General features: G+C 38.5%; 1 protein-coding gene across 14 annotated transcripts in view; it reads right to left on the reverse strand.

The window, feature by feature from the left end:
- PARD3 (par-3 family cell polarity regulator) overlaps positions 1 to 15,480 on the reverse strand; it is a 650,009-nt gene that overhangs the window by 146,224 nt on the left and 488,305 nt on the right. For 10 of the 14 annotated variants that reach the window (XR_012157609.1, XM_073334432.1, XM_073334426.1 and 7 more), the window contains one exon: positions 3,902 to 4,012. The exons of 3 other annotated variants lie outside the window; for them this stretch is intronic. Coding sequence is in view for 10 of the 11 variants with exons in the window: in XM_073334432.1 (XP_073190533.1) it covers positions 3,902 to 4,012 (111 nt within the window). In the remaining variant the exon portion in view is untranslated. Of the gene's footprint in view, positions 1 to 3,901; positions 4,013 to 6,880; positions 7,086 to 15,480 lie in introns of those variants that run through there. One more of the 14 variants, XM_073334434.1, reaches the window with a different exon arrangement.

Raw genomic sequence — 15,480 nt, forward strand, 5'->3', positions numbered from 1 at the left:
AGGCACTAAGACCCAAAAGACACTCAGGAGTGAAGTTATTTTTCCATAGATTTGTGTATCTCAAGAGCTTCATCTATGAGTTAAAGTGCATGTATAATTTAGAAGTGCCTTTGCAAAGCCTGTGTGTTACTTGCTGTAATTGTCATGAAGTCCACAAAAGGGTGACACAGTAATCCACAGTACACATGTGAGTGGAACTCTGGGGAGGGAGAAGGAAGGCTCTGAAAAGACTTGGAGGAGCAGTTGGGCTATGGGATCCAACTTCCCCGTGGGGCACCAGACTTGGAGTCTATACACCAGGAGTGTGCCTGAAAGGCCAGATATAGAGACTTTATCATAACCTTAAAAGCCTGTGGCAGCCAAAGGTTTGCGTACAACAGTCAGATGAGCATCCACAAAGGGGAGTGCAGCCAGGGCAGTAACGCTAGCTCTTTTAGTTGCCCAGAAAAGTTTGAAAGCGTGACCTGAGTGTAACCAATACAGCAATGTTTGCCTGAGTCTGTAGACAACCTGAAACCCCTGAAGTGTCTACTACCCCATATGTCTCTAAGGAATGTTAAATAGAAGATCAGCTACTCTGAAGGGACTGCACCAGCATAACCCCACCAGGGGATTCTATGCAGGGCAGGAGCAGAAGAATCTAGCAGATGCATCTCACCAATCCAAGCAGAGACACTTGGGGGCCACCCTTCCTCTTGAGGAAGGAAAGGACAGCTCCTACTACTCCTGAGGGAAAAGAGGGCCCATGCTACTGCCCCTGCCTCTCTGGGAGGAGAGGGGACCCACTGACACCACTACTCCAAGTATTGCACATGGAGGGGCAGGATCAGAGCATGGGTATCATGCACAGAGGGTCCCCCATGATGTGGTATGCCCAGAACCCAATATTGCCTTCATCTGGCCCTGAATGGACCCAATTCTGATCTCTGTTCCAGCGGTGTAAATGCAAGGTAACTCCTTTGCGCTCAGGCTTCAACAACAATGCTACCTGGAGCTGTAAGCTTGTCAGAGCTCATAACCTAAGCAGTTTGGGTCAGATGGTCAGTGCTTGGAGATATTAAAAGATAACTCACTAGCCTCCCTTCTCGGAGTAAACCAGTGCCCCCAGAATGCAGATACGCAGTACTGTGCTGTCGGGTGAAACGTCAACCTGAGATCTTGGCAATTTACCATTAATAAGTATCCTCTGACAATTTTTATAAGAATGGTGGGTGCTTACTCCAGGTTCCTGACACAGTTCCAATGGAGGTATTTGCTAAACATATCTGGTCTATACCCCTGTATTTTCAACTGGATAATTTACATCCTGGGCTAAACTGCTTTGTTACTGTTGCTGGAACACATGCACCAAAGCTGGCTAAAATGACATTCTCTTTTAAAAAGGAATTATTGTTAGTATTAGTATTGTATTCATAAAAGGCAGTTTTTATCCATTTCAATCAGTGATCAATTGAAGTGTATTAATTTGCTTATTTGTCTTCTAATCAATATGAACAAAATACTTTCAAGAGTTTAAGCAAAATACTATTGTAAGCACATTACTATTAAAATTGCAAAGTCAGAGTACAATAATTTTATAAAATTGTGGGCATGATTGATTTTTTAATGGACCATTCACTTGTTCTCTGACCCCTAAGGATTTTTTGTTCCAAGCCTCTTACACATAGTAAATTCATTAAATTCAGCCTAGTTCCCAAAAGTATTGCATCATTAAAGGTATAGAGCTTCAAACACCAAACAAAACAGAGTAAGTGAACTGTGCCAGTAAAACACAATGAAAGTGAAAAAAGGAGCCATTATGAGCCAGCATCATTTTACTGTCTCCCCCAATAATTATTTCTAGAGTTTTAGTTAATTTGCATGGGCAATAATTTATTATGTATCTAATATAGTTACATGACAAAATAGAAAGGAAGAACTGCAATCTGACTGCGACAATTCAACACCACCATGGACTGACTCATAATCTGGTACTTTTGGAAATTTAAGGAAGCACCAAGCACATTTTTGTTGCTATGTTATCATCATTTATTAGTAGTACAGACCCCTGCCACAAAGAAATTACATTATAACTGTACACTTGACACAACAAGAACGAAACCAACAATTGGGGTGGGGATCTGAGGGAAGAGGAAGGATCTGGGTCACAATAATAAGATCATGCTGTAACCAAGTTCTGGCATGTGCATATATTGATGATTCGAGTGGATATATAAATTATTTTGTGACACAGCAAGAGTGAGGTTTTAAGGAGAGATTTCAAGGAGGCCAGAGTAGTTTGGTGAATGGGGATTGGGAGGTTGTTCCATACATAGGAGGCTATATAATTATACAGTAGTACTCAGAGTGACTATTACAATCTGTTTTATGACATGCACATTCTATACTCTCTCCAATATTACCGAGTGCGCGCATAACAGAAAATTTCCCTACCATGAAAAATAATTTTGTATGTCATGCAGAGATTCCAACAGTCAGCTTTGATTATATAAACACACACACACACACACACACACTTTGTTACATATTTCTTCCAGCTTCAAAACATTCCTTTACAGTTTTATTTGAGAGAGCAATTACTTCAAAAGAATGTCTCAACAAAACAGGAAAACATTTAGTGCTCCTATTTTTGGTTTTATCAATAGAAGGAAAATTAAGCCATAAGTAAAGATCAAAAGCTATGGTTTGGCCTCTATACTAGCAGAAGAGAAACTCAGATATTTACAGTTAAACTCTATTAACAGATTAATCCCACATATCTTTTGGGGAGCAAAACATCAAATATAGAGTATGCAGATTTATGTATATTAAGGACAGAAGGGATCATCATGATCAACTAGTTCAACCTCCTGCATTACACAAGTCATAAAATTTCACCCAGTGATTTCTGCACCAAGCCCACAACTTCTGGCTGAGCTAGGGCATATCTTTTAGAAAAACATACAGTCTTCCACCCCATCCCTAGGTAAGTTGTTCCAATGGTTAATAACCCTCACTGTTATAAATGTGCACCTTATTTCTAGACTGAATTTGTCTAACTTAAGCTTCCAGCGCTTATAGCTTGTTATGCCTTTGTTTCCTACAGTAACCTGCCACCTACTCTCAGAAATCTCCCCATGTAGGTAATTTTAGACTGTGATCAAGTCACTTCCTAATCTTCTCTTGGATTTAGCCCTAAATGAAGTAATAAGACATAACAGAGCCTCGGCCCAGAATCCCTGGGGTCTGTAAGACACAGGGTGAAATTCAGATTGGAAATATTAGCTTGTTTAAAATAATGAGGAGCATATGACACAAACAATATAGAGGCTTCAAATGTTAAGGGAAGGAGAACAAGGCAAAAATAGAGGTACTCACCACTCGGTTTTACAATTAACAGTTTAATGTACACATTACTCCATGACAACAAACAGAACTGCAGTGACAAATTTATTTGCAATGATCAAATTTTAAATTCTATTCTGAACAGCATAAAAACAATTAGTAATAAACTAGGTATGAAAGACTTTAAGGGAAAGATACAAAATGTATTTCAATTTTATATAAATATTTGTTTTCTGAGAAGTCTGTAAAATAGATTATAGAATCAGTCTTGAGAAAAAATTAAAGTAACTCTTTCACGTGTCCTAATTAAGAAATAATTATACAGCTGCTACTGGTCGCATAAAAGATACTGAATGACAGTTTCTTTTGACTGCACTGTTTAGGTCCCAAACAAGTCCAGTTTCTCTCTGTTTCTTTCTGTTATATTAACTATATAAACACATCATCATTGGGTAATTTTATCAGTGAAAACCAAACTTCAGTTGCACGTAAATTCTTGAGTTTAGAAACACCACAAAAAAAAAACAAACAAACAAAAACTCTCTCTGCTAATGTTTAAGCAAATACTGAAGTCTACCTCTCCTGTTCTTGCTTCATTCGTATTCTCTCCTCTTCTGAAGTAAGGGCTTCCTGAACTTTAATTTTACCAGTTTTCTCAATCTTGTCATCTTTGCGATGTTTGCCAAACCTGTTAATAACAAAACATTCTAACTTGTCAAATGAACACAAATGTATTTCTCTTTTCCTAAGACAATGTTGTGCTTATTATCAGAGCAGCTGCTTGAAAACCAGGAGGGGAGACTTCCAAGATTTCTGAACCTCCATTTTTAATATTTTTCTCTTTTTTTCTTGAGAATTTATAAAAGTGAGGGTTTTTGTTTGGTTTTTATTATAGCATTGTAAGCTTTTTTATGACATTTCCAGATCACTATTTTTAAATCCAAAGGCAACCGATGTCTTAAAAATTACTCAACACTGCAACTTCCAGAGAATGTAAATCAGAGTTTACATTATTTTAGGCCCTTCTTTTATGAACTGCAGGAGACAATCCAGAATCATCTATATAATAATTGCTTGATAAGCAATATCAGTTCACTTCACCCTATAGCAGCAGTTGCATTGGCTATAGTGGATAGAATTCAAATTGGTGGTTTTCGCCTTTAAAGCCCCAAATGGTTTGAGACCTGGTTACCTGTAGGATTGTCTCTCTCCTTGTGACATGCTGTCGCGATTAAGATCAGCGGAGGTGCTTGAGCTGGACCTCCTCCTCTACATACAGGAAGAAGTTGCTGGCAGAGTGCTCTCCATGAGGGTCCCTCACCTCTGGAACGCCTTTCCCACACTTGCTTAGCCAGACCTCAGAACTGTTTAACTTCCAGGAATGCTGCACATCCCACTGTTTTCTGCCAAGCATTTGGGGAGGGGAATGTCTGAGTCTGGAAGTTTATTTATTGTTAGGAGCAGAGTGTGTGTATTAATTTTTACCTATCATAGATGGAATTACATATTTTATACATTTAAATAAATAAATAAAATATTCCTCAATTTTAGGGAGTAAGAAAACGACAACTTTTTGGCATATTTAAAGCACAAGGGATAACAGCTACCTATCTATTAAGCCCATTGTGTTGATCAATTCAAAAACATTAAGAGTATTTTTTGCATCAAATGCTCTGCTGAAACTGATGAAAGTAGATAGCCACTTGTGGCACTCTTCACTCAGAAGTTTACATCAAAAGTAAAATGAAAGCACTAACCATGTGCAAAGTGCAGCCAGGTCATTCAAATAGCCATCCAGGCAAAACGTTTACAAACAGAAGAATACAAACTTCTCTTAAACACTTTAAAAAATTAGTATTCAGAGGAAAACTTTGAAACTAGCAGGAATTTATAACATTTTTTCCCCTTTTCCCTCCTTCTTTCTAAAACAAAGCCACTGTGTGGGCCAAATACATACCATACAGTGACCCTACAGAAAGATTAATCTTAGGCCACACCATCTAAAGATAAAATTACACAAGGCAGCCAAGTTTATGGATCTTAGGTGTAGCTATAAAAAATGAAGAAAACGAGGACTACACAAACTTTGGAGTACATGGATGTTCTCTGTTTTCCCCAGGATGCTCATTTCTAAAGTAATCCAGGCCAATGAGGCTAAATTGATCATTACAAATTATTTGGAAAGGGAGAGGACATGACAGAGATGGAGACATGAAACACTAAAAGGAGGTATAATATTCTGTTAGCAATTGAAATATCTGGTTATACATTGGGACAGTTGCTTTATGTATCACTTTTATAATTAAAATTCAATCAGAGATTAGCAGTACCTGGATAAGATAGGAAGAAGAGTAAAAGTTCAATATGGCTGCACTAGGAGCTTTTTAACTACCTGAAAATCAAAAAGGAATCCTACAAAAAATGAAAAAAATTGACAAATTGCTAAGGATGAATGCAAAAGAGTAGCACCAAGCATATAGGGACAAAATCAGAAAGGCTAAGGCACAAAATGAGTTACATTTAGCAAGGGATACAAAAACCAGAAAGAAGAGGTTCTATGAATACAACAAGAACAAAAGACAAAGCATTGGTCCACCATTCAGTAGGGAACAGTTAGTAATGGATGGCATCAAGAAGATGGACGTATTTAATGCCTATTTTACTTAAGCTTTTACTAAAATTGTTAATTATGACCAAATGCTTAAACACAATTAATATTAACAAGGGGGAAGGAACACAAGCCAGAACAGGGAAAGAACAGAATAAAGAATGTTTAGATAAGTTAGATGTAATCAATTTGGCAAGGCCTGATGAAATTCACCCTAGGGTACTTGAGGAACTAGCTGAAGCATTAGTAATTATCTTCTTCAAGAACTCCTGGTGGACAGGGGAGGTCTCGGGAGGACTGGAGATGGAAAAACATGGAACCTATCTTTAAGAAGAGTAACAAAGAAGAGCTGGGGGAATTATAGACCAGACAACCTATCTTTGATGTTTGGAAAGATACAAATTGATTTTTTATCAATTTGTTCCAGTAAGCACCTGAAGGAAAATAGGGTGATAAATTACAACCCACACAAATTTGTGATGCTACACCAATCTAATTTCCTTCTTTGACATGGTTACCGGCTTACTGTGGTCTAGATGAAATTGCTGGGGGTTGGGGGAGAGAGAACAACTGGCTAAAAAGTGAACTCAAAGAGTAGTTATCAATGGTTCACTGTCAAACTGGAAGGACATATCTAGTGGGATCTCTCTGTGTCCAGTACCATTCATATTTTCATTTATGACTTGAATAGTGGAGTGGAGAGTATGCTTATAAAATGTGCAGATGACACCAAGCTGGGAGGGGTTGCCAGCACTTTGGAGGGCAAAATTCAAATTCAAAATGACCTTGACAAATTGGAGAACCAGTCTGAAACCAACTAGATGAAATTCAGTAAAGACAAGTGCAAAGTACTACACTTTGCATGGGAAAATCAAATGCCACACCCACAAAATGGGGAATAACCGGCTAGACAGTAGTTCTGCTGAAAAGATCTGGGGGTTATAATGGATCACAAATTGAATATAAGCCAACAATGTGATGCAGATTGAAAAAGGCTAATATTATTCTGAGGTGTATTAACAGGATCATTGTATGTAAATCATGGGAGATAACTGTCCCACTTTATTTGGCACTGGTGAGGCCTCAGCTGGAGTTCTGGGTCCAGTTTTGCATGCTGCACTGTAAGGAAGATGTGGACAAGCTGGAGAGAGTCCTGAGAAAAGCAACAAAAATGATAATCGGATTAGAAAACCTGACCTCTGAGGAAAGGTTAAAAAAACCTGTGTATGTCTAAGTCTTGAGAAAAATCGACTGAGGGGGGACCTGATAGTTTTCAAATAGGTTAAGCTCTGTTCTAAAGAAGATGGTGACCAACTGTTCTCCATGTTCACTGAAGGTAGGACAAGAAGTAATGGGCTTAATCTGCGGTAAGGGAGATTTACGTTAGATATTGGCAAAAAACTCCAGCAACTTTCTAACTATAAGGATAGTTAAGAACTGTAATTGGCTTCCAAGCAAGGTTGTGGAATCCCGATCACTGGTGGCTTTTAAATTAGACAACACCTATCAGGGATGGTCTAGAATCTAGACCCTGTCTCAGCACAGTGGACTGGACTATATGACCTTTCAAGGTTCTTTTCATTTCTATGAAACCTTGCATTTCTATGGTTCTGTAATCTTCTAAAAAAATCCACCTATTTATCAAATAATAGTTGCTCCCCTTAATAAGACAAGAAAAATTATATATCTCAGGTAAGATTTTCATCCACGTTTTGGATCCTATATGCTGGATGAAAGGGCCCAAGTTTAAAGGAGCGCTAAACCTCAGGATTTGGCCAGAGGATTCCCTCAGGGCCAGAACCGTGGAAGACAGCTGCAAACCCTGGTATATGTGTGCTGGTGTGAGGGGAGGGGAAAGAGGCTGGTGGTGAGAGAAGCACCTCAGGGGTCAGGCTACAGCACATACTTCTGTGGAGATTCCAGGCAGCATTACGCTCCATAGGCAACCAGGGCCAGGCTGTTGTTACTCTGACAGGACCCCAGTGCTGTCTATGTTATGCCAGGAGCAGCCCAGCATTGGGAAGATACAAACGTGACTTGAAACCACCATGCCCCCTTTCCCACTGCTCCTTTTGGAGGTACACCCTTAATGTACAATGAGAAATATAGACCAAACAAAAATGTAATACTTCCTCTCCACCCTAGATAATACTAAAATAATTCTAAATGTAACTTCTATTTACAAACATAGTTTAATATTCTTCTAAGAATGGATATAGCATGCATCATATTATTAAACAATATCCTCTTAATAATAACATAAGCAAGCAAGAGCATCTCTCACACATTAATCAGTTTATTTAGTGTTTCCTTAATCCAAGTTCTGCTTCTTAAAGCGTAGTTTTTAAAAATGGTTTAATGCTACTCTAATTGGAACATATACAAATATTTCAAGAATTTTTTTTTGTGACAGATTGAAATAAGGGGTGCAAATTAAAAATACCCTATCTATCCAACGGTGTGAGAAACTGATGATGGAGAGCAACTGAAACCTTGTTCACTCTAATTGCCAACGTACTCCAGGGTTCTATTAATTTTTAGCTTCTTCATTTTTCTTTTGCAGCAAGGGTCAGAGAACATTTCAATACACATGTGAACTCCCAATGTCAGATTCAGAGTTTTAAACCTCAACTCAGCCTATGACAACAATATTTAATATCAAGACAGTTAAAGATATAAAAGGATCAATTATTTTTGTTTTATTACCTTCTAGAACAGGGTGTCTATTTCACACAGGCCACCTTTCAAGTTACAGTATAGCAGAAGAAAGTGCTATCCTTAAAGGCATGATAGTTTGTTGCATTATTAACAAAGGGAAGAGGGTCTGAGAACAGAATCCTGTACTTCTGAACCTTTACCTCAAACTAGGATAATCTGTGTGTAACCATCCACGCAGAGTAAAGTATATAGCAAAAATCCTTTTGTTGGTCACACAGCTGTACTAAACTGGCGTCTGCTTGCTTGAGTGAATTTTCCATCAGCCAATTTGGGGACTGATCCAACGCCTATTAACCTCAAGAGGAAGACTCCCAGTGACTTCAGTGGACTTAGAATCAGGCCCTCAGAGTTGCTCAACAATATAAGGAAAGAGTGAAAGAGGAGAGAAAAATCCCTTGGAATGTAATGATAAATACACAGGAAAGTTCATTTCATATTAAAAAAAACAAATCAGATCAGTTTTCAGATTGAGGAAAAATGGTTATATGTGAGCAATATGAATTCTGAAATGTTATCTATTGAGAATAGCGTCAGTTAGAAAGAACGTATCAATATCTCCGATACAACAAAAATAATCTCCATGTAATCTGCTAAATGGATTTTACTCTGATGCGTTACTGATGAGATCATTGCCATCTGCCAAATCGTCCACATATTTCATTAGAATAAAGAGCTATGGAAGAAATATGCATTAGCTGATTAATGAAAAAAACACAAAAATTGATTGAGACAGAAAAAGTTCAGTAGCATTATGTTCTTTAATAGACAAACGACCGTCATTAAAAATTAACAAATGGTAAGTGTCTCAAGCTATTCTATCGATGCTTTCTGACGTAAAGTAAGGCATGCTCTTTTCCCAGTAGTAGTGACAATATTTTTCTTTCACACACACACACACCCCCCACTACTCAAAAAGGGTATTACCAATAACCTATGTAATGTTTTAACCCTGTTGGGTCAGCAAAATTATAAGATTTATATTTTTTAAAATTCTTCTAAACAACACACAGTACCTCTTTTCATAGATAAAATAAAAAGTATTTTAAATTAGTGTCCAACACAATACTTAAAACAAAAAGTTCTTGATTTATGGCAAACAGATGCTTAAAATAGCATCAGCTGCTTAACTTAAAAATGGTAGAATATTAATCCTGAAATATTAATGATCTTGAGAGTTTTCCAGACTTTGGCAAAATTTTAAAATTAATATTTAATAAAACTCCTATTTAATGCAATATGTGTATTATAAATTCCCAACATATATACAGAACATCTGGTGATCCTAAATGCTCATGTTCTGCACAACCATCTTTACTAACCATGAAGTCTCAGAAAACTTAGGTAGATCAGACTCTGCATGATGTGCCTCCGCAGCATCATTATCCTCCATGTGCCATGGAAGCCCTGCTTGAACCGGGTGATATGGTTGACATGCACATTCTCTCATCCCCCTTTCAAACCAACAAGGATTCCCTACTTATGTTAAAAAAATGACAGACACATTCTTTCCTCTTATGAAGAGCCCACCCTGGCTGGGTTTTTTGATGCAGCATCCAACAGGGGAGGCCCTGGTAACACGGTTTATTGAGATCTCTCGTGCTGCAGAAGCATGTAAAGGGGACCTGCATACTCTGTAGTGGCATAGATCTTCCATGGAAATGGAGAATAGTTCCGGAGCAAACCCTGGGATTCACAGTTTATTGCACAAGAAGATCACTTGAAAAGTCTTTACTGAAAAGGAATACCATCAACACCGACCACTATTACCCAAGCTACCAACAGAGATAACTAGTATGGGCTTTGCATCTATCAATCATCACCCTTAGAAGGCCCTCCATGCCACAAAGAATGCGAGAATGTCAAGACAATCACAAGGTGCTCCTTTCCCTGTATGTATCCCAGCCAGCATATGCTCTCACCAAACCAAAATCTAGATCCACTACATTGGGGAGGAAAGACTGTCTTGTGAAATCAGAATGACCCAACTCCTAATCCCAGCTCTGTTGCAGGCTTCCTCTGTGATTTTGGCAAATTACTTAATTTCTGTGTGACTCAGTTTGCCCATTCATAAAATGATTAGCAAACCAAGGCATGCTACAAGGCTTAATTCAATAGCTTTAATAAAGTGCTTCAATTTCTTGGAATGGAAGACACTATATATGGTTAAATTATTATTATTCCATACCAAACCACTTGCTCCTTACAGTGTGCATATTTGCATATCAGGTATGTAACACTTTAGTAAATCTCTCTGTTAAGAGAGTCCACCTTTCTGTAGATTGTTAAACATATGGTTAAACTTCTTGCATTGTTTCCTACAATTATGACCGTTTCTACTTGCTGCTGTCATTAAGAGTTGTGATAAACAAATAAAAAGACACCCTATGGCAAGTCAGAAATATGCGAGAAATTAACATCCAATCCACAATACTGCACTTTCAAACCAAATCATGTGCAGGCTGGGAAGGGCACAGTAGGCAGGGGTAATTTTCTAAGTGACAATATACAGGAGATATCAGCCAGTCAGCAAACAGAGACCTAGAAATATTACCCTTATTCAGCCTGCCCTTCCTGCCCAACTCACTCAGTGATGCCACAATCTACTGTGAGAGACACCATAAATTATTTACTTCATGGTGGTGAATTGTTCTCTGTTAAACAATGAGTTGTGGCATCCCTGAAAGAATCAAGGAGGAACGTAACTGATTACGAAGAAAAAAACCTTCCGTTTACACATGACTATTTTGGTAATCAGCAATGATGAGAGTAACCGAAGAAAAAATACATGACAGTTCAAAGGAGATTTTGTAAAATGCAATGCATTTGGAAGTTTGCTCAAATGTAGCAAGAGCTCTTACAAGGCACACACCCATGAACATGAGAAACATTAGCTTCAATGGTCCTAGAAAGATCAGATTTGATAAACTCAGTGCATGTTGTTTGGCACGGAGAAACAGAAATTTGTTTTTAAAAAATAACTCTTACGAGAGATCTGGCCAAATTAAAAGTAGGCTTTTAATCGGTCATGTGCTCTTAATGGACAACATATCCTTTCATTACTGTCATTTAATGCATTTACAAATGCTTTTTGTCCCTCTCTCTCATAATCAGTATTCACCAGTCGAGGCTGCAATGCTTTATCAGGTAACTCAACACTCATGAGTTCTATAAAGACGTGAACAGTAGGATGTAAAAACAACTATTGGGAAATTTGAAATAGAAGATTGGGGGGGGGGGGGGAGAAGAGAACTACTGAGAGTCAGTTTCCACTTACAAAGCGAAGGGGAGCGTGATTCTCATTCTGAAGGAGTCACTGATTAAAAGTCTCAGTGCCACACTACTAGGGATTTTATTGTATAGACCTATAAAGGCCTCTACATGGTAATATATAAACAACATATATGGGAACAAAATTTTCAAGTCTATACTTATCAGATTAATCATAAACAATAGCATATTAACATTTGCCAGTTGCTGTCATATCCAAAGTATGGGACTGTGACTTGTTCTACAGACTGTAATTTTTTCTTTTGTGAATTTTCTGTTTGTGAAAAATATTACTCTAGAAGATTTCATGTCAATGCGTTTCAACATTATTTCATTCAAATTTCACTACACAGCTAAAAGGGATCTTATTACCCACATCATGGCTCCTAATGAAAGGCCTAGCATGTCAAAAACACAGGCCAAGATGGCCATTTTCTATTGTTGGATTTGTTCAATTATACATACGATGACTTTAAAAATTGTGGATGAATGTGGGCACTAATAAAGCTACATTATGTGACTTTAAATCACCAGTGTCCACTTAAAGTACTTGAGGAGTGTATTTACGCTGTAGATACTCTTTAGCGTGTCCTCTTGACTACTATACTTCTAATTCCCTGTTCTGTTCCTTTCAATGCATTATTGTTTCAAAATACAATGCTCCAAATTGCAAATTACATCTGGCTCAAGGGCTGATCATGAGAAATACTAGCACTGCTGCCTCTGCCTGAATAACTCTGATAATAATGAGAGATTGATTGTGCTCCAAGCAACCACATGATGAGAAGGGTCAATCTGAATATTTCTATTAGCTTCTTTTGTTAAGCCTAACACTTTGCCAGGTCAAAGGCAAATAATCACACCACATCTGGTTACCATGATTTTATTTTTCCTAAAGAAGCAGTACAATTTAGAAAATTGGTACTGGTCCAAAGGCAAACCCTATAAGAAGTGGTAATGAGATATGCATCATAAAACCCCATCCATTCATATGGGCACTTAAGAGAAGGCAAAAATAAGAGTTGGAAGGACAATTTTATCTCACACTTTTTTAATATTAAAAACAAAGGAAGTAGACCTTAGTATTATGAATAGTCTTTATAAATTCACTTTATAATTGAAACGCTTGCATTTGAGCGTTATGTACCCTCAGTGTAAATGTTTGATACAAAAACCCAGTCAACATGTGCTTAGTTGGCATCCTAGTAAGAAAGAGAAAGTTTTTCAGATACAGTGAATTCTTAACATCAACACAGTTAGCATCAAAATACAAATGGTATACACTGATTTGATGGAATATTAAGACATGCATTTGTTAATTAGACCATGAGGACTCCTCAGTAACATGCCTCCTAAAAATAAGCCTTACAGCCATATAATCAAACTGTAGAAAATCAGAAAATGTATATGGCCACATAAAAGGTTAATCAAACTACTGATAGTTCACCTGGAACCTTCCGAAGATTAAAACTTCCCTACAGATCTCATTATCTGAAAAAACTGAATTGTCAGTCAGCATTTTTTTCTGTCAATTACTGGAAAATCTTTGTTGTTACATGTTTCCCAGAGAATATTCTCTGTAGGGCAAATTAAGCACACATGTTATCACTTTAGACCTTCACTCTGATTCACAAAAACACACTTAATATGGCGGGGAGGAGGGGAACAAATGCTTCCCAACAGAGGGTGACAGGGACCATAGACAACTTGGCAGGAACTTGTGGAGCATGTTAATTTTAATAAAGATGAGTAGTCACCTTCATCTCCACCATGGAGGTACAGACTCATGGAGACTGCAGGTCTCAGCATGTCATTCTGCATCTTGAGCTGCATGACCTGAATGAAGGTGGGTCACATTTTAGAATGCCCCAGGGTACATTTTGGGCACCTCCAATTTGACCGGTAAAACTGAACATGACTTGAACATGGCAGATACTTTTTAATCATAAAGACCACACTTTAAAATACTACTTTTAAAAAAAAATCAAGGAATAATCCCAGTGGGCAGGACGTCTTTACAAGGTGCCCTAAGACAGACGTTCTCAACCTTTTTCTTTCTGAGCCCCCCGCCCCCCCAACATGCTATAACAACTCCATGGCCCACCTGTGCCACAACAACTGGTTTTCTGCATATAAAAGCCAGGGCCGATGTTAGGGGGTAGCAAGCAGGGCAATTGCCTGGGGCACCATGCCACAGGAGCCCCCATGGAGCTACACTGCCCAGGCTTCAGCCCTGGGTGGCAGGGCTCAGGGACCTGGGCTTCAGCCCCATGCAGTGGGGTTTCAGCTTTCTGCCCCAGGCCATAGCAAGTCTAATGTTGGCCTGCTTGGCAGCCCCCCTGAAACCTGCTCAAGGCCCCTTAGGAGGCCCCGGACTCCTGGTTGAGAACCCCTGCCCTAAGACACAAGGAATTAATTTATTACATACAAATGAAGTCCATGCTCCTGTGCAAATCTCAAGTGGAGGTCAAAGAATAGCAGTTAAATTGTGTGTTTAAAAAGTCTATAAATAAAACATTTCAGACACACTTTTTCGGCTTGGAAATACAAGGCCAGATCCTCCACTGGCATAAACTGGCATATCTCTGTTGCCTTCAGGGCAGCTACATAAATTTACATTGGCTGAGGATCTAGAACGCAGTGTTGAATGTTACCTCATATGGAAAAATATCTTCTGTGTGAAAGATTAAGAGCTGGATTCTGTATTACGGGAATGTTTGTGCAGAACCACTGGTTCAAAGCATCTCAAAAGCTGACATAGCCAGAGATGGGAGGATCATTCTGTGGTAGGAGGAATCACCGATGGGACAGAGCTGGCAGACAGGATCCTGTGCCAACCCCGCCACAGCTGCTGGAGTTGGCCAGGGAGAAGGGGGAACTGGCTAGAGATGTTCTGAGCCCTAGAAATACCTGGCTGCCCTAACAGCCCCTTAGGCTATTGGTAGTAAGAGCTAGGATTTGACTTCATGGTAACTGGAAGTGCAATAACCGAATCAGTTGTAAATCATGCCTTACGTTATTTGTGTGTGCATACTTATTTCAGATGAGGAATGTCCTATTTTGATATAATTTAACTGAGAAATAAGGTATTAAAATAAAACACTCAATTCAAAATAAGAGTGTCCACACAAAGCCTTCACCAAAATAACTAGAGGTGTGAATTACGAGCAATTTAGTTATTTCAGTGCCAGTTACCATGGAGATGAGTACCTGGTTAAAACAGCCAATTGGCTGCTCTAATTTATACATTCACCTTTTAACTCCTGTTCTCATGTGATCCACAGCCACAGCAGAGGAGGTAGGCTTGCTGCTTTTTCTTAGAAAATAGTCTAACAGTCCCAGGATCAACAATTTATTATTTAAATCAAAACAACTCCCTTCCTGGCCCAAGGGTTCTTCAGGTACTGACACCTTATTCTTATGATTTGTATTCCACTGGTACCAGGAGGCCTAGCAAGAGTGGGCTGCTATAATGCTCGTTACAGTTCATATTAACAGAGCTAGGACATCATGAAGGGTTTTAAAAATCTCTATTTCAACTTCAAAACATACTTTCCACAGAA

Source organism: Lepidochelys kempii, chromosome 2 (assembly GCF_965140265.1).
Source record: "Lepidochelys kempii isolate rLepKem1 chromosome 2, rLepKem1.hap2, whole genome shotgun sequence".
NCBI classification, from domain to species: Eukaryota; Metazoa; Chordata; order Testudines; family Cheloniidae; genus Lepidochelys; species Lepidochelys kempii.